The sequence below is a fragment of the Phyllopteryx taeniolatus genome, chromosome 22 (assembly GCF_024500385.1).
Source record: "Phyllopteryx taeniolatus isolate TA_2022b chromosome 22, UOR_Ptae_1.2, whole genome shotgun sequence".
Lineage (NCBI taxonomy): Eukaryota > Metazoa > Chordata > Actinopteri > Syngnathiformes > Syngnathidae > Phyllopteryx > Phyllopteryx taeniolatus.
The window spans coordinates 9,857,202-9,881,681 of record NC_084523.1 but is presented as its reverse complement, the minus strand read 5'-3'; the positions used below and the strand labels follow the sequence as shown (position 1 = coordinate 9,881,681).

Sequence of the window (24,480 nt, the reverse complement as noted above, 5' to 3'; positions counted from 1 at the left end):
TCACAATCAAACTTTATTTAACTCGGTATTCACAGATTAGGAAGAATATTTACCTGTGAGTGTTGTTATATTGTTTGTCTGTATGTGTTACTATGACATTTGTGTGTGAATATTCGTAAGGTAAATCCGTCTTGTGATCTAATGCTAATGTTACCTAACCCGTCAATAGGGTTTTCCATTGACTGTTAGCAAAAGCTGCCGATTTCTAAAACGGTGTGTGTCTTGTATTTAAATATACAATGCGTGTAATTATTTTTGTTGTCTATTTAGTTTTTCAGTAAACTCCAACTGGGGTGTCAATAAACAGCCTAAAGCACACTCAGGAAGGGCAGAAGAACATGAGTCACACACTTGCTATAAGCAACAGAGGGTGCATTCAGGGTGCGTTTGCAACGCAGGAACTTGCACACACAATCTGCGTCGCGGCCAAGTAAGGTTTTTCCTTTAAAGGTTTTTCTTTGATTATGTTTTGATGATCGTGAGAAGCCAAAATTGAAATCCCGATTAAATTTTGATTAATCACCTCGCCTGACAAAAGGTTACAGGAAGAGACCATAGTACCCTGAAGGGGCTGTTGGGAATGTTGACCTCAGCCCATGTGACGATGATGGTGTGCTTGATGGGTTTTGTTGGGATGTAAACGCACAAGAAGGTCTCATCTCCGTTGTCCCTGATCTCCACGTCTATGGGGCAGCCTTCAGCGTCCTTCAGGGGGACACAGACAGGAAGTAGGTGAAAGTGGTTGAGTACTCAGTCAAGGCAATTTTATTTCAATACTGCGAATTTACAATCGAAGTTATCTCAAGCCACTTTACACATGCAGCAAGTCAAGAACCACACTCCTCATACTACCCCAATTCCAATGAAGTTGGGACATTGTGTTAAACATAAATAAAAACATAATACAATGATTTGTTCAACCTATATTTAATTGAATACACTACAAAGACAAGATATTTAATGTTCAAACTGATAAACTATTGTTTTTAGCAAATAACCATTAACTTAGAATTTTATGGCTGTAACACGTTTATCAGTTTGAACATTAAATATCTTGGCTTTGTCGTGTATTCATTTAAATATAGGTCGAACATGATTTGCAAATCATTTTATTCCGTTTTTATTTATGTTTAACACAGCGTCCCAACTTCATTGGAATTGGGGTTGTACATTAAAGAACACCAAATTAACCCAACATCAGCAAGCATTTGGCAACGGAGGCAAGGAAACTCCGTCCCAGAACCCATTTTCTCTGGAGCGACCATCTGTCTCGGCTTGTTGAGTGGATGGAAAGACAGAGTAGAGGGACAGAGGGTAGCTAGAGAAAATAGGATGGAGGGGTTGAATGACGAGAGAACAATGAACAGAACAACATCTGTATCAACAGCAGTAATAGTCCCATGATTACAGTCCTCAGGCGGGCAAGTCCTCACCTGAGCGTAGAGCCTCAGCTTGCCTCTGCCAGCTCCTCGGCTGTCGATAGTGAAATCCGCTGGTTTGTTGATGATGCAGCCAAGGGGCTCGAGGCCCGGTCCATAGCACCTCACCTGCGGAAGAGACGACAGCACGTTGAGCTGCCGAAAACCTCTGCGGGACAGACGGTTCGGGCCTGTTAAGTGCCACCTTTTCTTGGTGTAGGTCCATTGCGGCAGGCAGTATGTGCGCTATGAAGGGGCTGTCCTTCACGTCCTCGTCGTCACATATGACGTGGACGGCATAGTCGCCGGGCTCGGTGGGCCAGTACCTCACGTCACACGAGCCATCCCCTTTGTCATCGCACTCGATCTTGGCCTGAGACGGACCTTCGATGGAGAAGCCTGACCACCAAAAAACAGTCATTCTCAGTCAGCCACGTCTTCTTCCTCTTCTTTCTCCTGCCCATGTTGCCATTTCGAGGTGTGAGGACATACCCAGTGTTCCCACCTCCGTCCCGATGGCCTCCACCACGAAGTCAGCACTCTTTCCCACTATGCCCGTCTCCAGGCCGGGACCCCAGGCTCGCACTTTCTGAAGTCCAGCTTCCTCGTTCACATAGACCTCAAAGGGACTGAAGACACCCACACACAAAGAAATGTAACAAACATTCCACTTATTGAAGATGGCGGACAGTTGAAGGATCACCTGCGTGGGATGCTGTGGCCCCCCCAACTGATGGTGATGATGTAATTTCCTGTCACAATGGGGTAGTAGTTACATTTGTAGAGGCCGTCGTCCACCTCAACCACCTTCACAGGTTCCTCCAGTCGGTCTGTAGTGAGCATGTGCAGTAGAATCTTAATGGTGACTGAGCGTCGCCTTCAAAGAGGTGATGTGTGCTGAAGATGCTCACTCAGTCCCTTCACCACCACTTGGAGCTCGCCAGTGCCGCCACCTTGGGTGTCCACTTTGAACTCTGCCACTTCCTTCACCCTCAGACCTTTCGGCTGTAAACCCCGGCCGGACGCCCTGCAGGCATTTGGGTTGCAGGCTGCATGGACCAATCAGGCACTGGTTAGATTGCGTTCAAATTGGCTCAAACGACACAGAGCGTCACTGTTAGTTGTGGAAAAGCAAAGCAAAGCAAATGTATAAGGCATTTCATACACTAGGTAACTCAATGTGCTTTACATGATTAAAAGCATTTAAAACAAAGGGGAAAAAAAACAGTCCGGGCGTCCCTGCTAAAACTACTGCCCCCGCGACCCGACCCGGATAAGCGGTAGAAAATGGATGGATGGATGGAAAAAACAGCTTATAAACATTTAAAACAAAGAGAAAAATGAAAATACAATTCAAAGAGCGTACAGTGCAAGAAATATTTAAAAGTGGAAATGCTCTAAAAAGCATGAGGAAAAACCTGGAAAAGAGGAATAAAAGGTGAAATGACGACATCTGAAGAGGAAGCAGATTTCATTAATTAGGTAAAATAACCCAAAAAAACCTAACTGTGTCACAAGTAAAGCCACCAGACACGACAGTGGACCATCGCTAGGTAACGTCCACCTACGTGTTCGTAGCCATTGAGAAGCGTGCGGCAATGACTCAATCCACACGCAGACATAAACAGGCTCGCGCGCTGCTGAAGGTGAGGAAGCGGCTCAGGACAAAGCGGATGGAGCCATGCTGGCAAGCAGAGTCCAGGGGCGCAGACAGGCGCCAGTCACAAGCCCGACCCCCGCCTCTACTAACTTGGTCGCCTTGGTTTTGGCGGTGTTGGAGGGGGGGCTCTCCTTGGTGGGGTGCATACTGACTGAGGTAGAACCTGCATCAGAGTGACCGCAGACACCGGCGGGGGCGTCGACACGTTCTGTGGAACTGACCAAGGAAGGAGGAAGTGTCCAAGTCGCATCATCAGCCGCTCAAATCATATGATCAAGTGTCCAAATCACAGTGTCAGGTGTCTAAAGGGTCATACGTCCAAATCATGTTGTCAAGTGTCAGTCATATGATCAAGAGTCCAAGTCACAAAGGCGTACCTTGGGCAATGAGTACAGGGAAGGGGCTTCTGGGAATCTGCTGTCCAGCAAACGTGACGTAGACTGTGTGCGTCCCCTCCAGGACGGGAACGTAGGTGCATCGGAAGATACTGTCACCCTTGTTCTCCAGGACCACCTCCACAGTGTCCCTTCGACCATTCGAATCCACGATGATCACGCCCACATCACCGGCACCAGCCCCTGGTTTTCCAAAAATTGCACGGGGGGGGACGACGACACATTTAGGGGACACAATGCAGGGACATTAGGAGGTTTTAGGGCACAGATGTGGACCTGCTGTGTAGATGTCGAAGTAGGTGGGCTTGGTGGCCAGGTTTCCCATGTGTTGCAGTCCTGGGCCCCGGGCCTGCACCCGGGTCGGGTCCCCCATGGCTTTAGAGACGTGGATCATGAAGGGGCTCCCGTTGATATCCTGGCCCGCAAACAGAACCTTCACCTGGGACAGGAGGATAACGTTAGCGGCTAGGTTGCTTTCACTAGCTGTTTGATGAACTTACTTTATGGAGACCCTCCACTTTGGGCAGGTAGCCTACAGAGTAGGTTCGGTTGTTGTCATTGTTGGGGATCACTCGGGCCTGAAACAAACACAATAGTGACATTGATTTGCTTTGAGCCCACCAGCTAGGTCTCGATTACCCACCTCTTCTGTGTGCCCTTCCAAGTCCTCAACATAAACCAGAACCTCGCCCATTCCGGCCTCCACTGTTTCCACCAGGAACTCTGTTGGTTTGAGAACCACGTTCCCTCGAGGTTCAATGCCTGTGACCCAAAGGAGAACATTTCATCTTTGTTTTAGACTATTCATTATGTTTGTGGCAGCACGGTGGGACCTCCTGCCCGATGATAGCTGGGATAAGCTCCAGCGCGCCCGTGACCCGAGTGAGGAGAAGCGGCTCAGAAAATGGATGGATGGATAATGTTTTTTAACAACAAGGCGCCACGACATTTCGGGGTGGCAATATGCGACTGACTTCCGCTGACCAGAACTGAAATCAATGACAAAACCCTGTTGCGTTTGCACTGTCAAATATCTAGTGGTGCAATCGGAGAAAGCGCTTTAATTAACCACTCGGACGTATGTGACGTCACGGTGAAATAGTTTCGCAAAGCAGCATGTTCATGAGTTCTGAGGTTCTTCCCACCTGGCCCAAAGGCTTTGGCCTTCTTGGGATGCAGTGTCTTTGCCCTCAAGGGGGCACCTGGCTTCAATTTGGCTTTGGGAAACTGAGACAAGTAGGTCATGACCGAATGCTCGTCCACATTGGGGTCCACTATCTCCTCTGGAGCGATTACCTGTACACACGGCGAAATTCAGAGAACTAAGAAAGAAACTTCACCAAACATGGGATGCCACAATTCAAAGGAAAAGGACATGTAGGAACATGGAAAGTGACCTGCGGTACGCCCAACCAGTCGTCCGCCTGTTGCATGGCTTCTCTGGCGTTCTCAACTGGCTGATTTGGATCCCAGGTTTCCCAGTCTGGACAGAGACCTGAAGAGACATGACACTTCTAAGGACCAGCAAACTGCTAATTCCTATCCCTTCGTAAGCATCGAGGGACCGCTGGTCTTACCGGGGGCACAATTGTCCACCAGGGCTCCCAGGGCCTTGCCGTCCCTCCAATCACGGTGGAAGTTGGTGATGGGCATCTGGGGCACCTTGTTTTGGATCCAGCCCAGAAGACGCTGCTTGGGCGTCAGTTTCCTTGCGTCCTCGTCGTCCTCGTCCTCCCACATGGGCATGGAGATGGAGTAGTGCAGGATCAGCGTCCAGATCAGGCCCAGGATCAGCTTCAGGTTCCCATCCACAATGGCTTTTGAATCTGGCGTTGGTGTAGTACATCGAGCATTTAAGAAAAGTGAACTGCTACCGCTGACTTGAACTGAAACCATGACAAAAGGTTTACTTTTTTCAGATTACCATTTAAAAAAAACAATAGTAGTCCAACAGAATCTGTGGGTAAGGAGGGAGGACAAATGGAGTGAACGTTGGAAATTGTTGTCCAAAGAGAAGATCACAAGACAGTAGTGGAGTAGCCACTTCTAAAGGGACAATTTGGGAACCAAAACCTCAGGTTTGTAGAAGGTATCTTATCACGCGTATAAAAAAAAATCTGGTTCAGTTGTCTTTGTCTTTAGCAAAACAACAAGCTGTCATTTCAGCGTCAGAAGAGCTTGTCTCTGCCATTAATCCAAACAACAGAAAAGTCAATTAATTAGCCAGTCCCTCAATTTTCATGTTAACTATATACTTTTTTTTTTTTTTTTTTTTTAAATCAACTTATCTGTTCAAATTTAAATTACATGCAGCGTTCCATCTCCCTTCCAAGCAATTTACCTCAAGTAACATCTTTTAGTCTGACACTTCACACATTCAAACTATGAAGGCTAAAATCATCATTCAAGGCATTTTAGCCTCGTTTCTCAATTTCTTTGCCTGGTCAATACACCTGGATGGGTTTGTTTACTAATGGTGTCACCTGAGCTCTTAGCAACTGGAAATATGTGGGACATCTTTGTGAAAAGGTATAGACAAAATCCTGAAAAATTAATTAAAAAAATCTTTTTAACCAGCGGCTCGTCATTAGCATATTCACCCAGGTGAAGTTTCCACCCCTTATTTAGACTTTGCTCTTCCTGGATTTGAATGCCTGTCTTCCTTTTGACTTCTTTCTGCTCCATTAAAAGTCTAAAGGATTCTTCATTTTGGCTCACTCAAAAGACTTCTTTGTTCCACACAAACCCCCGTTACCCATGGCAACAGGACAAACACAAATCGTGTGATGTTGGAGGGAAAGCGTTCCATGACAAGCAGGAAATGGGACAGATGAGCACACAGGGAAACTATTTGTTTGGCTTGTTGGCACCTGGCTGCCCCCCGCAGGATGAAATTATCATCGCATGCCCACAATGAGGCTTGGACCCACTTTGAGCCAATTTTGACTCAAAATAACCGGCATCCCTCGACCCAAAGCTCGATGACCATTCCACCAGTATGACTTCAGTGTGACGCAATGACATCATGCAGTCATGAAACCATTCATTCACCTTATTACACGTTAACACAGCCGTCAGCTATAAAAGACACCAAAGTCCAGTAAAATGGCAGCGCATTTGTGTGTTGTGTTCACAGTTGTTTAGAGCGAACAGCTGAAGAGGTTGTTGGTCATGTGGTAACAAAGTGCACTAGTTATGGATAAAGTGTGCTTGTATGAATAGTGTTTTATCCAACATGCGTTTTACTTGAGTATTTTTGTGAAGGAAGTCTTTTACTCCGTCATATTGAGCTACATTTGTAGTGTTACAATTTTGCCACACTATTAATGAAATTATCCTTTTAGTAACTCACATTTGTGCATGGACCTTATGCTGAATATCAAGGATACTGAATAAAGGCTTTTTCCGTACATCCGTTTCAGCATTTATTCAACAGGAGTTTACTAATGCATGACGCATGGCTACTAATTGGGGCTAGTTGTGTGACACAGGAGTTTACGAATCAGGTTCAATTACGTACTAGTTGGTCAAAAGTAGCAGTAGTAGTGGGTAAATGTTACTCGTAGCACAAAATCATACCACGAGTGCACCCTTGTCTTTTTCGTAATGTATTGAATTATCTTTCTGGTGAGGACAAGGATTGTACTAGTAGCCTAGTGTGTTTCAAATGCATATAGTTGGGCATATAAGTGCGACCAGGGTAGCGCAGTAGTTTACTAGTAACACACAGTTGTTTTACGAGTGTACTCTTGTCATTCTACTAGTGTTCCAAATTGGAATAAATGCTCGAATGGCTTTCCCTAATGACAGCGTGTCCAAATTTTGATTGGTAGTATATGTGAGATGCATGAAAATAATATTGTGATCTATGTGTTATGTTATGGTGTATGGCATCGTAAAGCCTAAAAGAGTCGTGTGCTTCTATTTTGAGTTGGGGGCAGGGGGGGTGGGGGGGAGAACTCAGCTGTCGCTCTGTCAATCAGGACCCCCACCCCCCCACCCCCGGAAAACAGAGGCCCACCCCCACAATGCCATGTTAGGATTTAAGCGTACGTTTTGAAATGAAGTTGAAAACGTGCAATCAATTAAAAATGTGTTTGGGGTCTGCGGCTGTGGGGCTACCGGTTTGGCAACATTCCTCCCAAACCCACACTCACCGATGGACACCAGGCGAATGTGTTCACGTTCCAGGAACTCCAGTGCCACAGACACATTCTCCAGCTTCATCTGGCGGAAGTTGGGCCTGGTGTGGTACTTGCGGTACATGTTCTTTTGGCTCAGGACCTCTAGCAGTGCGATGAGCCTCAGGCCATCTGCCAGGTCCTTCTGCAGGTCCAGCATGCGCTTGTGGACGCTCTTCAGGTGCTCGTTGCACCACCGCGTGAATGTGTTCTGCTGGATCTTCTTCCAGGGAGCGTCCTCAGCCAGGTCCTTCTCTGTGGCGGGCATCTCCTCCGCTTCCTGCTCATCTTCCGGATCATCGTCCGCCACAAACTTGTGGAGCTGCATCATGGTGGTGCTAGTGGTTGGTGTCCTCCGCGCAGCCTGGAGAATGCGCCAAACCAGCGCAAATGTGGCACGAGACGAGCCTCCGCCGAGGTAGCGAGCGCGTGCTTCGGTGTGAAGGACTCCCTGGAATGTTCCTCCCAGACCATAATAACAGGCACACTGATAGCCAGCCGCCAGCTCATTGGACCGTCGGCGACCCCGGGGGCAGGGCTGGCCCTGCTCTATTTTTAGAGTTCAAGCTCAGGAGGGACACTTGGGGCCGCTGTGTTGTCATCAGCTGACATTTTCTTGCAGTTTTACAAAATTATTTCATCAGGCAGCACTGTGAAAGAAGGGGCTTAATACGTCTGCCTTACTGTTTTGTGGTTCGGCGTTAAAATCTGGACTATAAACTTTCTGTGCTCCAATTGTTCGTTGTTGTTGATCAACCTGTCGACCAAATCACATTGGAGTGATGTTTATTGGACTTTCAACAAGACATCAGCACAACTTACATTATTGTGCTAGCTGTTAGTCAAAATCTGACCCAAAAAAAATACATAAATGTAAATGGCATGAGTAAAACCATTGACTGAAAGTGGGAGTATTAATTGAGACAAACAGCTTTTGAAATATGTCAATATTGCCTGTAAAAAAAAGCAGATAAGTCCAGCTACTGGCTGCTGCATGAATTGCGTAAAGTAAATCAATTTGTAGTCAGTTGATGGGTCACCACCACCGAAAATTGACATTTGCTTTCACATTTCATGTTTCCTGCTTCCCGAATGCAGCATCCACACTCAACGAGGGCCGTCATTAAAAAAAGCTGAGCAGAACATGTTTTATCGAACTCAGCACATCGATCATATTTCAAATTAACTTTGAGTGTGGACTGGTAGGGAGATATTTTCGTATGGCTGCTCAAACAATTTTACTGTATACGAGTAGTTTAGAGAAGTTGAAAAAGAATCAGGGAAATTGGTTACGTTGAGATTCTGTTGTGAGATTATTGGACGCATGTATGAGACAAGAATAACTAGTTGTAAAAGATGAAGAGCAAAGATAAAGGAGATTAAGACGGAGATGACGAAAATGTCGATGAACAAAAAGATGGGAGACGACGACAAAAAAAAAAAAAAAAAAACTAATACTACGATGAAAATGAGTAAGGAGACTAAGACGCACAAAACGAAAAAGACGACAAGATGACGAGGGAAACGACTACAAAAGAAAAATAATTAGATGCTGACGACAAAGAAGACAGACAATGGAGAAGTGTATGATGAAGACGACAAAGACCGAGACAACTAAGAGGGAAGTATACGGCAACGAAGACAAGTATAAAGAAGAAGACGACGGAGACGATAAAGACGACGAAGTAGAAGACGACAATAAAAGACGTGAAGAAGAAACTATGAAGATGAAGACAAAGACGACAACGAAGAAAACAAAGATGAAAAAGACACAGAAGAGGAAGAAGACATGGTAGAAAACTATGAAGAAGGCAACAACGAGAAGACTAAGACAAAGAAAATGAAGATGACGAAAATGGAGAAGACGAAGAAGATGAAGCAGACGAAGACAAGCATTATGTCGAAGACGATAATGAAGACAAAGAAGACCAAGAAGACAACGACAAAGAAAATTAAGATGAAAACGAAGACAACAATGAAGACGAAGATGATGTCATCGAAGTCAAGATGACAAAGATGAAGACGAAATCAAAGATGAGGAAGTCGAAGACGACAAAGATGAAAAAACAAGACAGGATGAAGAAGACGGAGAAACAATGAAGACGACGACAAAGAAGATGACGAAGACAACAAAGATGAAAAAGAGGACGACGGAGATGAAGGACAAAGAAAGGCGAAGATGACAAAGAAGATGAAGCAAACAACAAAGAATGTCGAAGATGACCAGCTTCAGGTTGTGTTGCAGGCTCGAGAAGCTGCAAAGTATCTGTTCACTATCTCACACGCAGCCGAGTATTTTTCTCTGCAGGTTTAAAAGATCATCGAAGCAGCAGACACGCCGCAGAGAGAAGCCCCAGCACTCCAACCAAGTTTGTGGGTTTTTGTCAAGGTGCATCGAGCTAGATGGAGTCAACCAAAGGGATGTGGACCATACGACGTACTGAATTTATTTTCTTATTCACTTGTATCCCTTAATATACTTGCATTCACAGTGGGTGCACATCTCCCACTGTCCTGAACGGAGGAATTATACGACGATGAAAACAACGATGATATATACGTGACGTGTTGTTTGTCAGGTGGAGAAGTGGCCCGAAAGCGGCTTTGTGAAGAAGCTCCAGCGTCGCGACGACACCTAAAACTACTACGGCCAGAGCAGAAAGTTCCACAACGGCGACGACTGCAAAGTCAAAAGTCTTCTGTTACTGACTTGCTCTCGTTTTATTCACTTTTTGCATCATTTACGTGACTCACGTTCAAAACTCTTGACCTGTATGCAAACCCCATTTTCCTGACGAGGATGCTCTTTGTTCTCACTAGTAAGACAATTCAGCACACTAGTAAAATGACTAGGGCGAATTGGGAAACATCGAAACTTCGAGTGAGCCAAAACTGTTCGCTACTTGCCAACTTTTCCTCGTTACATGTAGTTCTTCTCGTGTGCTGAATTGTCTTAGGAGAAAGTGCGGACGAGTACATGGACAGTTCAGCGAACTCGTAGGACATGTGGAATAAATGCTGAAATTGTCTTGCATATGTGACAAGATTGATTATAGTCGCTAATTGATCCAAATGGGAGTTTTTCTGGCCTCCCTTGTGACGCTCATATGACGACTCACTGACATCCATCCACGGCTGACGCTTCTCCACCACCGTGCCGAGAGTCTTCGTAGTGTCCGCTTTTATCCGTCACCGTTTTGACAAATACTGGACCACAAATAGAAAGCCGACTGACGACGACAACCTGCACGAAAGCAAAGGTGAGGAACCCCAATACCGGACACACATTTGCTTGGATAATGTGCCATTTACTGTATGGGCAAACAGACACACAAAAATCCAACAAATACTGTACATTAAAATGAGCAGCAGCATTAGTGGCAAATGTATATCAAATAAAATGTGCAGATGAGAATGTGAACAATGGAGAAGTGGCGGGTGATGTTTATTTTGGATGTTTGGTTTTTAATGGGAGTCTGAAATGGTTTGTTCGTATTTGCGTATTTTTATGACTTATTTTGACTGTTCAATTAAATCTGCAGTGATTCGCATGTTTTTTTTTTTTTTATTGGAATCTGATTTATTTGTGAAGTTTTTATTTTTTATTTTTTAATGGAGTCAGGAATAGTTTACTATTTTAGTTGTGTTGAATTGTGTGTTTTAAGCGCATTGTGGAACAGTTCTTATTTTTAAATGTTTTTCCAAGTAACTCTGGAGTGATTTGTTTTATGTTTTCCCAATGAAGTCTGGATTGCTATCTCCTTATTTTGACGGTTTCCTCGATGGAATCTGCAATGATCTACTCGTTTTTTTTTTTTTTTTTTTTTATAAATAAGAGTCAAGAAGTCTTTGCTCATTTGTTTTTGCCATTTTATTTTTCATAGAGCCAGCAATAATGTGTTAGTTTCTTCTCCCCAATGAAGTCAGGAATGATTTGTTCCTTACAATGTTACCTTTTTTTTTTTTTTTTTTTTTTTGTCTTGAAAGGTCGGTTGTATTGTCGGCTCACTCACGCGGCCAATCCCCTTTAACTGCTCGGACTGGAAGTCCCTGCCTTTAAATCCTCATCGAGCCTTTCTGTGTGGATTTGCGTTTGTGTAAAGTTTACTTTCCATTCGTGGTGACGCTCAGTAAGTAAGGCAAGTATTTTCATTCGTCTTTCAACAATATGCTGGTGTTTATTTCTCCTCAAAATGATCCTTTGACCACACGCACTGAGTTGTTAGCGTCGTTAGCTTAGCCTCGCTCGCCGGAATTATAGCCTCGTAAAGCTGACGTTAGCACGGGCAGCTAACAGTTTCTTGACGACAACGTTGTGTTTGCTTCGCGTCGTTGAAGGCGTCCACTTCCGGTTTACTGACACTTGTCAACGCATCAAGTCAAAGGTCAATACATCAGCGCAAGTCATAGCACGCACACGTACCCCCCGTTTGTTGTGTGCAGGCGTCTGATTGGGTCCTGCAAGAGTCCAGTCAGTGTTGTCCGTAGTATGGCACACGCCGGCTACAGCCTTGACTGACACTTCTAGACAAACAATAGACTGCTCGCCACCCAATCACAGGGCAATGACAAGAGCTGTGTGCACATTCATATACATATATAATCGTATAAATATGTGCTGATCGCTCTGGAAACCAACGGCGCAAGTCCACAATTGATTTGCACTTACAAATCACTGCCCTCGCATTTGCCTATGAATTGTTGTCCAAGTGTAGTATTTTATTTCAATTTGTTCTATGAATGCTTGTTTTAAGTTGCGAATATAAGTTAGCGGCCAGGTTTCCTAAAGCAGCTTGAGCATCACAAGTCCAAGGAGGAATGCGCTTTGTGGGCCCTTAAGCTGCTGTTTTTATAATTGCCCTCTTGTTTTCCAAGGCTTTTGATTCCATTCCTCCTGCCTTGTGACTCACAATGACAAGCGGTGTGCGTGTTCACTTTTAAACGTTCACAGTCCAGATTTGTTGCACTTTCAACTTCCTCTTTCCGCCGCATCAACACATGACAAAAAAGAGGAAGTCAGGCATTCAAATCACTTTTCTCGCAAAATTTTATACATCACTGAATACCACTGTATATGAGCCTAACACATTTGTGACATGACCAAAAATCATAACTTTTGCGTTTCTTGCACAGACTAAAGTGTCGTTGCAAACTCCCAAATGTCCCATCGGCCCCTCGACGACATGGCAGGACGCTAGGAAGCCGGGGCTAGCATGCGACACTGGCCCAGTGCGTCCAGGTGGTGGCGCTGCTGAGTGGCGTACGTGCGAGCCATGGACGAGTTCGGCAGTAGGACGTACGGCACCAACGGCCTGGACAACAGACCTCTGTTCGGGGAGACGTCGGCACGGGTAGGATGGCGCTCGCTGACTTTCCAGTCAATTTCCATGGGAAGAAATGTTGAATAGCTTGGCCTCAGCAAAGTCCTGTTAGCTTAATGCTAACACGCCATACATGGACTAGCGAAAAGCATCAATGACACGGTGTTATAAAATTTTAACACAAATGGTGCAGCAACACATGGAGACAGACTATAAAAAATACTCACAGGCCTATATTCTTTTTCTCCATGTAGTCATGTGTTGCCATGGAAATGCTGAATGATTTGATGTTCATCACGTGATCCAAGTTATTTTTTTTTGTCCCAGGATCGCATTATCAACTTGGCAGTGGGAGGATTTACGTCTCTTGTTGTGCTGGTATGTGCGCATCGCCGTGTGTGCGTGCGTGTGGTTTTGTGAGTGTCAGCTATTTGTCTTAACATCCACTCAGCTGTTTTTTATTCCTAAAACACTTGAGTCAGCACTTTGTATTCCTAAGATTAGGCCTCACTACATTTGACAGTTTTTTGTTGTTTTTTTTAAACATAGTGATTTATAGTAAGGCATTTTTTAATATGACAAAGATTTTAAATTTCGAGATCGTCAGGGAAGTGATCCAATTTCACATAATTGGTCCCAAAAATATTTTTCTCCTATAAATATGTTAATAGAATCTTTAAACATTTATTTCCATAGTTTTGCTTTGTACTTTTTTGTTACTACATTTCAGCACAGTGGTAATGTTCAAACGGCATCATGCTGGAGGGGCTTGAACTTTTTTTTTTTTTTTTCATCCAGTCGAGCACATTTTTTCAATACATTTCAGTTGTATCGGTTTGTTTTTGAACAGTTATTTAGGCGCATTTTTTTTTTTTTTACACTTTTATGTGCAAAATGTCTTAATAAAAGCATATTAGCATTTAAGCCTACAATGCAACTGTATTGTAATGTTCACTATAATGGCAGTACTTTGAGAGCTAAGCATTTTTTTTAAGTAGTACTTGGGTTAAAATGCTTGAGAAGGGCTGCTCTGTATAACGCTACGTTGTACTTTGTTATACACTATCGTCAAAATTCTAAACATCTGTATAGGTGAAGCCTCGTGAACACTTCACTTTTTCCACATCGGTCTTACAGCTGTAAGAAAAAGATGAATTGAATCCATTCTTCTTTATGATAAGTTTGGATTTGTTTCTTTTGGAACTCAGGCCGTAACGCGCCCCGAAGACTTGCCGGATGCAGTGAATGATGACGTGATCGACTGATGCGTTTACCTTGCAGGTGACCGTCATCAGCTCCTTCGTGTTCCCTTCGTTGCCTCCGCGCCCGCTCAACGTTTTCTTCGCCGTTTGCATCCTGCTCGCCTGCGGATCCGCCATATTGTTGGTACGCACGCAAAAACCCTCTTTGTCAGTTCCGAAAACAAAACGGTTCATTTGCTCCTTTCCTCTCAGATCTTCTGGTACCGCCAAGGCGACCTGGAGCCCAAATTCCGTAACCTGATCTACTACAAGCTGGCGTCCATCGTGTTGCTGTGTCTGTGTGCCAACCTCTACTTCCACGACGTCAGGTGAGCCGTCGACGTGCGCCGGGACCGCGAGGCGCGCCGGACGGACGGGACCTCTCGTTGGACCGGACCGGACGTGTTTACACACTGGGAAAGCGAGACATAAAAGCACTCCTGTCCCGCAGCTGTTTGTCGTTTGTCTGATGAGCCTCACAAACGACACAATGAAGCCAGCCCTTTCACTCTGTGGCTTTTTGGGCTTGTCGTTACCATGGCGACGGCAGCCACAATTGTAGGAGGGGACACAGTATGGAAAGCGGTTCAGCATTTAACCCATATTCTTGATAGCCATCTTAGGTACTAGTTCACTCGTTGTCCTCACTAGTAAGACATTTTAGCACCATAGTAGAACGACAGTCTTACAAAAAAGAAGAAAGAGAGAAAAATCCACTACTAGTGACACTTTTGACCTGCTAATATGCATTTAAACATTACGAGTAAACTAAAGTGCTGCAACAGAAACACTAGTCATGTTACACACTAGTACCCACCTGCACTCTACTAGTAGCACTAAAATGTCTACTAGTAGTTTTGCCTCACAATCAACATGTAGTTCTACTATTATGCCAAAGTTGTCTTACAAGTGTACAGAAATGTCCTAGGGTAGTGGAAAGCATGTTATATGGAAGACAGTTGTTCTACTAGTGCGCTAGATTTGTCTTACTAGTGAGGCTTTTCATGATGCTGATTTCCAGCTTCACTAGTAGGCTCTTTGTCCTCAAGAGCAGGAAAACTACTGTACCACTACTGACATAAAATTCAATGAGTTAACACCTAGCGTTTTCTTACTTGTACTAGTAGTGCGCAGATGTCCACCAGTCCATAGTTTTGCCTCACTAATAGCATGTAGTTGTCCTACTAGTATGCCAAAGGCTGTCCTACTATTGTAGTCTACAGAAATGCCATACAGTACAAAACTACAAGACAATCGGTCTACTAGTGCGCTGCATTGTCTTACTAGTGAGGACAAAGAACATACTAGTACATAGATGAAGCTGGATATCAAGGATAAGAAAAATGCTGAAACGGTTTTCCGTGGCACAGAGCCCAAGGCGAACATAATTATGCGACTTTATTTTCTTCTATGCCAAATGTAAACTCTTTCCGCACATTCCAGGTAGCTTAGCAGGGCGACGTGTTCGCACTACTAATCGCAAGCTCTCGTCAAAAGGTACACAGAGCCTTGTGATAGGTTGTCGAGAAGAATGGAGAAAACACGCGTACCTCAGCACTTCCAACTATGACTAAACACTTCTTGCGCTTATGTGCTCCAACCAAAACACCACAAAGGAGTTTTATTTTTTACATTTGACACTTTTAGCGTTTTCTCTGTTCCCACACGAGAAAATGAGCCCGAAGAGTAAAAGCTCACGACGACTTTAGGATTGTCAAAGCCATGTTTTCGTTTTGTTTTTATTTAATATTTGACGAAATAAATAACCTGAAACCTGAACTCAACCGAGTCACCATTTCTTCTTCATCCCATCACAAGCCCAGAAATGTTGTCGTCATTTTGAAAAATTGGCACTTGTAAAAAGTCTTCATATATTTAAAAAAAAAAAAAAAAAAAAAAAACAAGCCTGACTTCCCAAGCTCCTGGTCCTAGTCGCACCCATCCTGGTTCTCCAAGATGGGATCTGAGGACAAAAGACAGAAGCGTCAAGTGGCAAGACCTGGACCCGCCGATCGCGTGTCGCGTCGCGGGCGTCACCTGTCAGCGTGCCGCCCACATTGGGAGGGGACACGATCAGGACGGCGCCGCCAGCGGCTATCCCAGAATGCACCTCGGCTGCGGGCGAAGTAAGCTGCTAATCAACAAAATCTTAGATTAGGAAGAATCTGATTTTCCTAATATTTATTGAGCCCATAAACACAAACAGCACTGGAAAAAATGAAAAATTATCAGTTTCTCAGATTTAGTAAAAGCAACATTGTTTTCTTCTACTAAACGAGTGAGAACGTAACTCCCAAATACAAATAATGTTGAGCATTTATTTGCAGAAAATATATTTTTTAAAAAGCTCAATACCAAAAGGTCCAGTGTTCTCAGACATCAAATAATGCAAAAGTTTGAATCAACTTCATAATTCAAGAATTGAATCCTTTCCCTTTTCATTGCATGGTCAATAGTTGTTCATTACTTTTGATGTACTAGTAGCACTGTTTTTGCCATCCAGTTGGTCCTACTGCAAGAGGATAGTTACAACCACAGCAATGTTTATTATTATTAATTTTTTTTGAAACACTTTAAAAAGATTTGCTTCAGGGCCTCCTCAGTAACTTATGCAGTAGAAAATGGTCTGTGTTTGAATTCAAGAAACACTGGATAGGAATGACAGTCTTTTGTAAAGCTGGTGATTTCAGAAACATTTGCAGTGCTCTCGTAATTTAGGATGGCGCACCACCCCAAAAAAAAATGGACAAAAACTACAGCTACTCAAAGAATGATCTCTGAATGGCATCAGGTGGATAAAGAGGTTCATTGGACCTTGTGTCATTTAGAGGTAGGACATTTAATTATTACATTAACATTATTTCTAATAAATAGTAATTCATGAGAACAATGAGAGAGTGTTTGGGAATCACTGACTGAGCTCACGTCTCAAATGTCTTGAGTCAACATCTCAATAACGTTTTGAACACTGCGGGCACCTTGTCAGTGAAGCCGTCCGTCGTTGGCTCCTCACTGTCTTTTTCCGAATGTTCCAGAAGACCCGAAGTGTCGAGACGTTCCTCCTGCCGCCGTCCCTCTGTCTCCACGATCAGCGACTCTGACGCCACCGTCTGGATGATGACGCCATCGCTGGCGCACAGGCTGTCCGTCTACAAAATTGTTTACATTAAAGAATATATACTGTATGTACACTACTGACAAAATGTTTTGGGTATTTGGTTTTTGGGTGAAATGTCAGGATGAACCTGAAATGCACTATAACCTTTACAGCTAAACTTAATTTGACCCTTTAATGTTTCAGTCTTAAAACAAGCGAAAACGCTGGAAGCAGTTTGGACGCACCGCCAGGCTGTGAAAGATGATGTGCTCGTGGGATGCGGAGGAGGAGCTCGTCGTCAAGGTAACTGTGTTGTTACTGGCCAGGCTGAGGGGCAGACCCTGGCTGGACGTGGTCTGAAGCAAGTACGTGCCCGGCGTGCTGGTGGGCTGCAGCTGAAATGACTGACGGCAAAAACAAAATAGCATCATCCGTCGATCATCATCATCATCATCATCATCATCATCAGTTAGGCGAGCTGCACACCGGATTGAAGTGAACTTTAGGGCCCGACAGATTCATCGGTTTATTTCATCGGTTGATATGATCTCTTTTCAAATATTACGCAGATTTTTGTAGTTAATATATACACACATATATATATATATATATATATATTCACACATTACATTATAAAACAAAAGATAATGACGTTCAAATAAACAAAAACAAATTTTCTCTTTTATCAAGTTAATACTAAAGGACAAAGCACTGTAAAACAGTCAAATGTTCTGCCTGTAATTCATCTTTATGGTTGTTAGCATTAGGGGACCATCCATTTTCTTTACCACTTATCCTCACTAGGGCAGTGGTCCTCTGGAGCCTATCCCAGGTACCTTCGGGCGGGAGGCGGGGTACACCAGGAACCGGTCGCCAGCCAATCGCAGCAAAAATAAGTTATTACGTTCATAATTATTTTTTTTTTATTATTAATCGGTTATTGGAATTTCATTCTGCAAAATATCACAATCGGCCTCCAAAAATCCATATTGGAACATATTGCCAGCGTTCAGCTTCACTTACCGGAATAATCTCAAAGGCCTGTAGCGCGCCGGCGTTCAGCGTGATTGTGTCAACCTCGCCGCCGGCCGCCGAAGAGTCTGAAGATCACGACGCAAGCGACTCAAAGGTCAGAGTTCAAACAACTGGCCCCAAACGATGCGCCGAATCTCACCCAGGTGCGCGATCTGCAGCGGGATCTGCAGCGCCGCCGAGCCGCCACCGCTTTCCTCCAATCGGCCCACGCGGATCTGCAGCGAGGAGACGGAGGACGGGCTGCACGATCCGCCCGCCGACTGCGAGGATGACATCATCACCTCGTGGAGCGCCTTGAGCAGCACTGGAAACACACAGACGCGCACACGTCGGCATGCAAGTACTTTTCTATATAGTTCATTAAAAAGCCCAATAAATGTTTATTTAAAAATGTATTTGTGTGCATTGGCGACTGTTGCGCCCCCCCCCCCCCCCCCCCCGCCCCACTTCACTCAAGCGGTGGCGTATCTGAAGATCTCGTCAATAAAATTTTGGCTGGCAAGACCAAAGCTAAAAAATAAAGAAAAATAATCAACCAAGCAACGGCTAGTAATTAGAGGTGGGTAAAAATATCGATTATTAATGCATTGCGATAGTCCCCCTCAATTGCCATTCAATACAATACACCTCTTAGCCAGTTGGGGGCGCTAGGTATGTGATTTGCAAATTTGAATTGAATCGCATGCAAAATAATCTAAATTGAATTGTGCATTACTTTAACAATACACAACCCTACAAGCATCTTTGACGTACAAATCACTTTTGCTCGATGTTAGTGCTTGGGTAATGTTTTAAAATAAGCCTTTTGAGTCTTTTAGGATCAAGTTTTGGGGAATATTTACAGATTGTAAACATTTTAGGGGCGTGTCTTGGCTCAGTGAGGGTTGGGAACGCGGCTCTGGACGAACAATTGACTTGCTCACCCGGGAACGGGATCCCCTTGTGATTGGCCACTTGTCTCTTGATGCTCCACCACTTGGAGCGCAGCCACTGAGGCGAGCGCACGCTGCTCCAGCCGCCCGCCAGATCTTCCCACTTGATTTCGTTCTCTTCTTTCACGTCCAGCTCCAAAATCCTGGGAACGAGAAATATCTTGGCAAAGAACAACAAGCGTAACCGCGCCTCGATTTTTTTTGATACTTCATCTCGTTGACCTGCGGGTGAGGTGGAGGTCGTCGTCCTTGGTCCATTCGGTGCCGCCGCTGTGCTTCCAGTTGAGGTAGTTGAGCCACTTGGAGCGGCACTGCTTCTCCGAGCGCGTGGCCACCCGATTGGCCACCGAGGCCCAGGACACGCCCCCCGTCACCGCCGAGCCCGGAGACACGCCCGCCATCTCGTACACCGCCTCGGCCAGAAGACGCTCCTCCTCCTCGCTCCACTTGCCTGCGCAAAACCCTTCCGGCATTTATTCCGCATCAGCTTCAGCTCTGTGTACTAGTACACAGCAGTAGTAGACAATTCAGCTCACTAGTAAAACCCCTGTCTTACGAGTAAGGTCCCCCCCCCCACACACACAACTGCCTTTTACTCCTGTATGACATTACTGCTAGTAGAACTAGTAGAAGGATGACTGTGCACGTGAACAGCAACTGCATGTTACTGGTGAGCCAAGACTGGGCAGTACATGTGTGTGCTACTAGTGAAGTGCCAGATGTTAAGTAGTCAAATTTTATAATGTCACTAGTACAGTGAAACCTTGCATATTTTTGTGCTAAGGTCAAAGCGCCATCTTGGTGACAAGGAACTAGAAAGTCAGTTGAGGAGCTTCATTTAGACAAAAGTAGTCCTTTTCCGCTATCTTATTGCCAAGGAACTATCGAGGTGAGTTTAGGAGTTTCATTTTGACAAAAGCAACGCTTTTCCACCATTTTGTGGCATTCCTGGCAATTATAATTGTTTTATTTTTTTTAGTTACTTGCGTATTTTCAAAACTCTCAACGATTCTCCAGCAAATAACGAGCTTCACTGTACTAGTAGCATGCAGTGGTCAAATAGCGCAGTTTTGCCTCACCAGTAAGATGTAGTTGTTCTACTAGTGCACAGCAATGTCGTAGAGTAGTGGAAAAAATGTTACTTGGTAAGACATAGCCGTTCTGCTAGTGCTCCCTTGATGTTCTACTAGTGCGCTGAATATGTGGACCGATAAGCCGATTCAGTGAGCTTGTGGCTTCGTACCCGTGTTGCACGTGTCCTTCATCAGCCGACAGCGGTCCTTGACGGACGAGGCGCTGCGGCCCAGCGCCGCGCCGATGGTCGCCCAGTCGTTGCCGTGGCGATCCCTCAGCCTGAACATTTCGCGGGTCAGCGACAGGTCAGGTCAGGCTTCTCGAAATTATCGCGAGGAGCTGCTCATAATTCTCACGCCAATTTAACAAAAAAACACCTACATGCCCTTGGAATTAAATATTTGCAGAAGAAAAAAAAAATCTAATGTTATGATAACAAATGAATATTTTTTTAAGGAAAAAAAGTTGAAATGATATGACAATAAAGTCATTTTTATCAAGATTTTTTTTTTTTTATGAAAATAAAGTTGAGAAACAATATTAAGGTCAAAACTGACGAGGGAGGAAAGTCCTATTTTAACAAGTGAATTATTTTTTTATTTCAACTCATTGTATTCGTTGATTTTGTAACATTTTAATTTTCATCCTGTAAAATCAAACTTGAATGGAGGAAGATGACGACAGAAGAGAGCTACTTACCCTTTCAACTTCTCAATCTCTCCTGGGGTGTACCTGACCACACACACACACACACACACACACGCACCAGATATCAGTGCGCACCTTCATCACGACGTCACAGTGGTCTTCCTCACTCACTTGCCGACGTGGTTGCGGTTGTCGTACATGCGCAGGACTCGTCTGTAGACGGCGAAGAGCGGCCTGTTGAGACCCAACGCCACCGAGCGGTAAAAGTCTTTGCGCTCCTCTTTGGACATCTCGAAGATAATTTCGGCCGGGTCCTCGATGCCGCGACCCTGCACGCACACCCGCGAGCGCATGCACGCACACACACACAAACGAGTGAACGTTGGTGTCTTGGCTGCCGTCGATCAAATGATGAAATCCCGTCGAGCGACCTTGACGTATTGTTGGATGTTGCTCATGAGAATGTCGACCTCCTCTTTGGACCACATTCCTTGTTTCCACTTGTGACCTGACAGGAAGGAAAGAAAAACGCTCGTCCAACTCATTGCCTACACCGCTTCTCAAACTGGGGTCCCCGGAACCGCCAGGGGTCCGCAAAATCAGTTTTGACTTGATGTAGTCGAGTGTGATGTATCCTTAAATATAAGTATTGCTTTGGCACCACATCTTGTGGCATCTTGGTGCCAAGGAACTCTGCTCAAGTGAATTGAGGAGCTTCATTGAGACAAACGTAGTGCTTTGATGCTGTCTTTTGGCATCGACAGGCTATTACAAATCTTTTTGGGGATGACATGGCCTTATTTGCAGGGAATAGGGACCAAGCACTAAAATGAAATGAAATGAAGCTCCTCAACTCCCTTCGACGTAGTTCCTTGACACCAAGATGCCACAAGATGGAGCGCAAAAACAGCAAATAATGGAGGACAGATTAACAAAAACAAAAACGTTGCATCTGTGACTGGATGGCTGGATCCAAAAGGTTTACCAACCGCCGGCCGACACGTCCCGCTCGCCCTCCGAATGGCGTCGTTACCTTTGTTGGCGAGCGTGTCTTTGTCTTCTTTGGTGGTGAACCAGGCCTGACTGACGGCCGACACTTCCGCCTTGTCGTCGGGCGACAGAGCGGCGCCGCTGTCGTCGCACAGGACCTGCAGGCACGCCAGCGCGCAACTGTGAGTCGGGTGCGGAAATCGCAGGATGTTAACGACCCGACCTGAATCTGCGCCACGCCCTCCTGAGCCGCGGTGTCGTCCGGCGCCGTTGTCGTCATGGTAACCTCGAAACTCTTGCGGGTCTGGGCCGCTGAGGGGAGACAACGGCTTGGTGTCACTTATTTTCTTTACAGGTAAATGTGAAAATGAGTTGACCATAAATCCAAAGTTTACAACACGTGGATGAATCTTCTGCTTTTGCCTATTCACTGTAGATCTACTCGCATCGTGTCCAGACATGTTGTCGCCAGCCGTCATCGTGTCTGACGTCCGCGCAGCATCTCACTCACCCGGCATCGCGATGAGAGAAAAGGACGCGTCGGAACCTTCCGGCGAGGCGCGCGCTTTCTTGGTCGGCGGCTCGCCCTCTTCATCTGCACGCATGCGCACGTGAGCGCCGTGCTGTCGTGCATGTGAGGGCGAGGGCGGCGGCGCAGCGCCGGCGGGGCAACGCAGTACGACGCTGGCGTCGCTGTCCTGCGTCAGTGTGAGCGACTTGAGCGTCTCCGGCGCGGAGCCGTCCTGCTCTTCTGCCGCCGCGCTCATCGCACGCCTGCGCTACAAGTAATGTCAACACACATGCAGGACAGAGATTATTGTTAAATAATGGGTACATTGTTAATACAATTTGTTTGAAAGAGTAAAATATACATATTGTTTCTATGCATCACAATGTAAGATGTCATATTTTCTATGTCAGAAGAAGAAAGACCCAAATTGTTCTTTACACAAAAAGCTTTTCATCTTGCATGCTTTCAACTGTGGAAGAGGACGCGTTATGTTTGACTTAAGTTGATGTTTAATAAGGACTGGAAGGTCTATTAGCCGATAAGCAACATCCATCCATCCATTTTCTGAGCCGCTTCTCCTCACTAGGGTCGCGGGCGTGCTGGAGCCTATCCCAGCTGTCATCGGGCAGGAGGCGGGGTACACCCTGAACTGGTTGCCAGCCAATCGCAGGGCACATAGGAACAAACAACCATTCACACTCACAGTCATGCCTACGGGCAATTTAGAGTCTCCAATTCATGCATGTTTTTGGGATGTGGGAGGAAACCGGAGTGCCCGGAGAAAACCCACGCAGGCACGGGGAGAACATGCAAACTCCACACAGGCGGGGCCGGGGATTGAACCCGGGTCCTCAGAACTGTGAGGCTGACGCTCTAACCAGTCGGCCACCGTGCCGCCGATAAGCAACATTCTATTCAAAATTTGATTTGTTCCTGTCTTAATTGCTCTTATTTGTCTTGTATTTTGGTGCCTTGTAAGTCTGTGAGGCCTGGGCATCTTGTTTGGTGTATGGCACAAATTAATAAAGTAAAAAAAGCTATACAAATGTTTGCATGAAATAAAACAGTGTATGTAAACAATTGAACATTAACACTGTTATACAATGATCCATTTCGTGACATTCTATGGAATACTTTCAAAAGTATGTTTCAACAAGTTTAAGTCTATTTGAAGGAGTTTAAATGTATTTAAAGTGTGTAGGAGGGGTAAAACGGGAAAAAAAACATGTTTGTATATGGTTTTTCTATATAGCGGTTTTTCAGCCAGCCAGAATGTTCAAGCTGCCCACTGGCGCCCTCTGTTGTTTAGGCCTGAAACAGACTCCATTCAAAGGCCAACTCGGTAGAACACATGTAAGTCGTTATTTTTACAGCAGTTTTCGCCACAAAGTAGAAAGCGATTTTCATTGATCACTTTATGGAGTCCATGTATGCATAGGTTTTACTTGACGTTGTCTTTTGTGTTTTGCATGACACAAAGCTACGTCGAGACCTTTCCACAAATGCACCGACACCGACGCACACACGGCAACAGTTTTGTAGCTGCTTTCTTCAGTCATTTAAACGCAAAACAAACATTTATGATGCTAATCGTTAGCATCCAGTGAGCTAGCCCCGCTCCGCTCAAACGAAAACGCTACGCCGCCATTTTAGTGCCCACGGAGCAGCTGATGGCGTCTCGCGTGAACCGAACGATTAATATTCGAGCCGGTGGACGTTCTGGTGGCGTGCGACAGAAAGTCTTTTCTTTTTTTTTTTTTTTTTTTTCTTTTTTTTTTTTTTTTTACTGTTGAATGAAGTACTTACTTCCTGTTTTGGGTCCGGGAACTTGCTAGTTGCCAGGATGAAGGCAAGTGCCAGGATGCACGACGTCCAAATGTGGGCCAGCGGGTTGCCAGATATCGAAGATACCCGTCAATATATAGCGAGTCTTAGCTCACTACCAATGCGAATTAAATTAACATAACACTACATGTA

General features: G+C 45.0%; 3 protein-coding genes across 12 annotated transcripts in view; 1 reads left to right on the top strand and 2 right to left on the bottom strand.

The window, feature by feature from the left end:
• LOC133471610 (filamin-C-like) overlaps window positions 1-14,381 on the bottom strand; it is a 30,893-nt gene extending 16,512 nt beyond the window's left edge. The window contains exons 1-16 of one of the 8 annotated variants that reach the window (XM_061761283.1): window positions 12,078-12,788; window positions 7,631-8,411; window positions 5,051-5,299; window positions 4,871-4,968; window positions 4,619-4,769; window positions 4,117-4,235; window positions 3,974-4,051; window positions 3,750-3,912; window positions 3,456-3,656; window positions 3,169-3,294; window positions 2,330-2,467; window positions 2,122-2,248; window positions 1,911-2,047; window positions 1,624-1,817; window positions 1,434-1,547; window positions 562-705 (exon numbers count right to left, since the gene is read on the bottom strand). In XM_061761283.1, coding sequence (XP_061617267.1) covers window positions 562-705; window positions 1,434-1,547; window positions 1,624-1,817; window positions 1,911-2,047; window positions 2,122-2,248; window positions 2,330-2,467; window positions 3,169-3,294; window positions 3,456-3,656; window positions 3,750-3,912; window positions 3,974-4,051; window positions 4,117-4,235; window positions 4,619-4,769; window positions 4,871-4,968; window positions 5,051-5,299; window positions 7,631-7,985 — 2,394 coding nt within the window. In that variant the 5' untranslated portion in view covers window positions 7,986-8,411; window positions 12,078-12,788. Of the gene's footprint in view, window positions 1-561; window positions 706-1,433; window positions 1,548-1,623; window positions 1,818-1,910; window positions 2,048-2,121; window positions 2,249-2,329; window positions 2,468-3,168; window positions 3,381-3,455; window positions 3,657-3,749; window positions 3,913-3,973; window positions 4,052-4,116; window positions 4,236-4,618; window positions 4,770-4,870; window positions 4,969-5,050; window positions 5,300-7,630; window positions 8,412-12,077; window positions 12,789-14,249 lie in introns of those variants that run through there. The other 7 variants (XM_061761280.1, XM_061761282.1, XM_061761276.1 and 4 more) reach the window with 7 other exon arrangements.
• On the top strand, window positions 12,865-15,995 carry tmem243b (transmembrane protein 243, mitochondrial b). The gene is made up of 4 exons (XM_061761376.1): window positions 12,865-13,005; window positions 13,303-13,353; window positions 14,257-14,361; window positions 14,430-15,995. The coding sequence occupies exons 1-4, from the start codon at window positions 12,928-12,930 to the stop codon at window positions 14,547-14,549; spliced, it is 354 nt and encodes a 117-aa protein (XP_061617360.1). The 5' UTR covers window positions 12,865-12,927; the 3' UTR covers window positions 14,550-15,995.
• dmtf1 (cyclin D binding myb-like transcription factor 1) lies at window positions 15,938-24,445 on the bottom strand. 3 transcript variants are annotated; one of them, XM_061761338.1, is made up of 16 exons: window positions 24,310-24,445; window positions 22,504-22,771; window positions 22,216-22,304; window positions 22,036-22,150; window positions 21,434-21,510; window positions 21,174-21,331; window positions 21,054-21,086; window positions 20,524-20,633; window positions 19,503-19,731; window positions 19,272-19,423; window positions 18,488-18,652; window positions 18,337-18,413; window positions 17,559-17,717; window positions 17,195-17,365; window positions 16,254-16,350; window positions 15,938-16,179 (listed from the first exon to the last, which is right to left on the bottom strand). In XM_061761338.1, exons 2-16 carry the CDS (start codon window positions 22,757-22,759, stop codon window positions 16,145-16,147), a joined length of 1,923 nt encoding a protein of 640 aa, XP_061617322.1. In that variant the 5' UTR covers window positions 22,760-22,771; window positions 24,310-24,445; the 3' UTR covers window positions 15,938-16,144. The 3 variants fall into 3 exon arrangements, with proteins under 3 accessions (XP_061617322.1, XP_061617323.1, XP_061617320.1); XM_061761339.1 differs by having other exon boundaries at window positions 22,504-22,766; window positions 24,310-24,443; XM_061761336.1 differs by lacking the exon at window positions 24,310-24,445 and having other exon boundaries at window positions 16,254-16,347; window positions 22,504-22,766.
• Window positions 24,446-24,480: the final 35 nt, after the last annotated feature.

Coding starts and splice junctions, on each gene's coding strand:
- tmem243b (XM_061761376.1), top strand. CDS start 12,928: ATGGACGAGTTCGGCAGTAGGACGTACGGCACCAACGGCCTGGACAAC. Junction 13,354..14,256: donor TTACGTCTCTTGTTGTGCTG/GTATGTGCGCAT, acceptor TTTACCTTGCAG/GTGACCGTCATCAGCTCCTT. Junction 14,362..14,429: donor GCGGATCCGCCATATTGTTG/GTACGCACGCAA, acceptor CTTTCCTCTCAG/ATCTTCTGGTACCGCCAAGG.
- dmtf1 (XM_061761338.1), bottom strand. CDS start 22,759: ATGAGCGCGGCGGCAGAAGAGCAGGACGGCTCCGCGCCGGAGACGCTC. Junction 22,151..22,215: donor AGGGCGTGGCGCAGATTCAG/GTCGGGTCGTTA, acceptor GCGTGCCTGCAG/GTCCTGTGCGACGACAGCGG. Junction 18,414..18,487: donor GCTGCAGATCGCGCACCTGG/GTGAGATTCGGC, acceptor CGTGATCTTCAG/ACTCTTCGGCGGCCGGCGGC.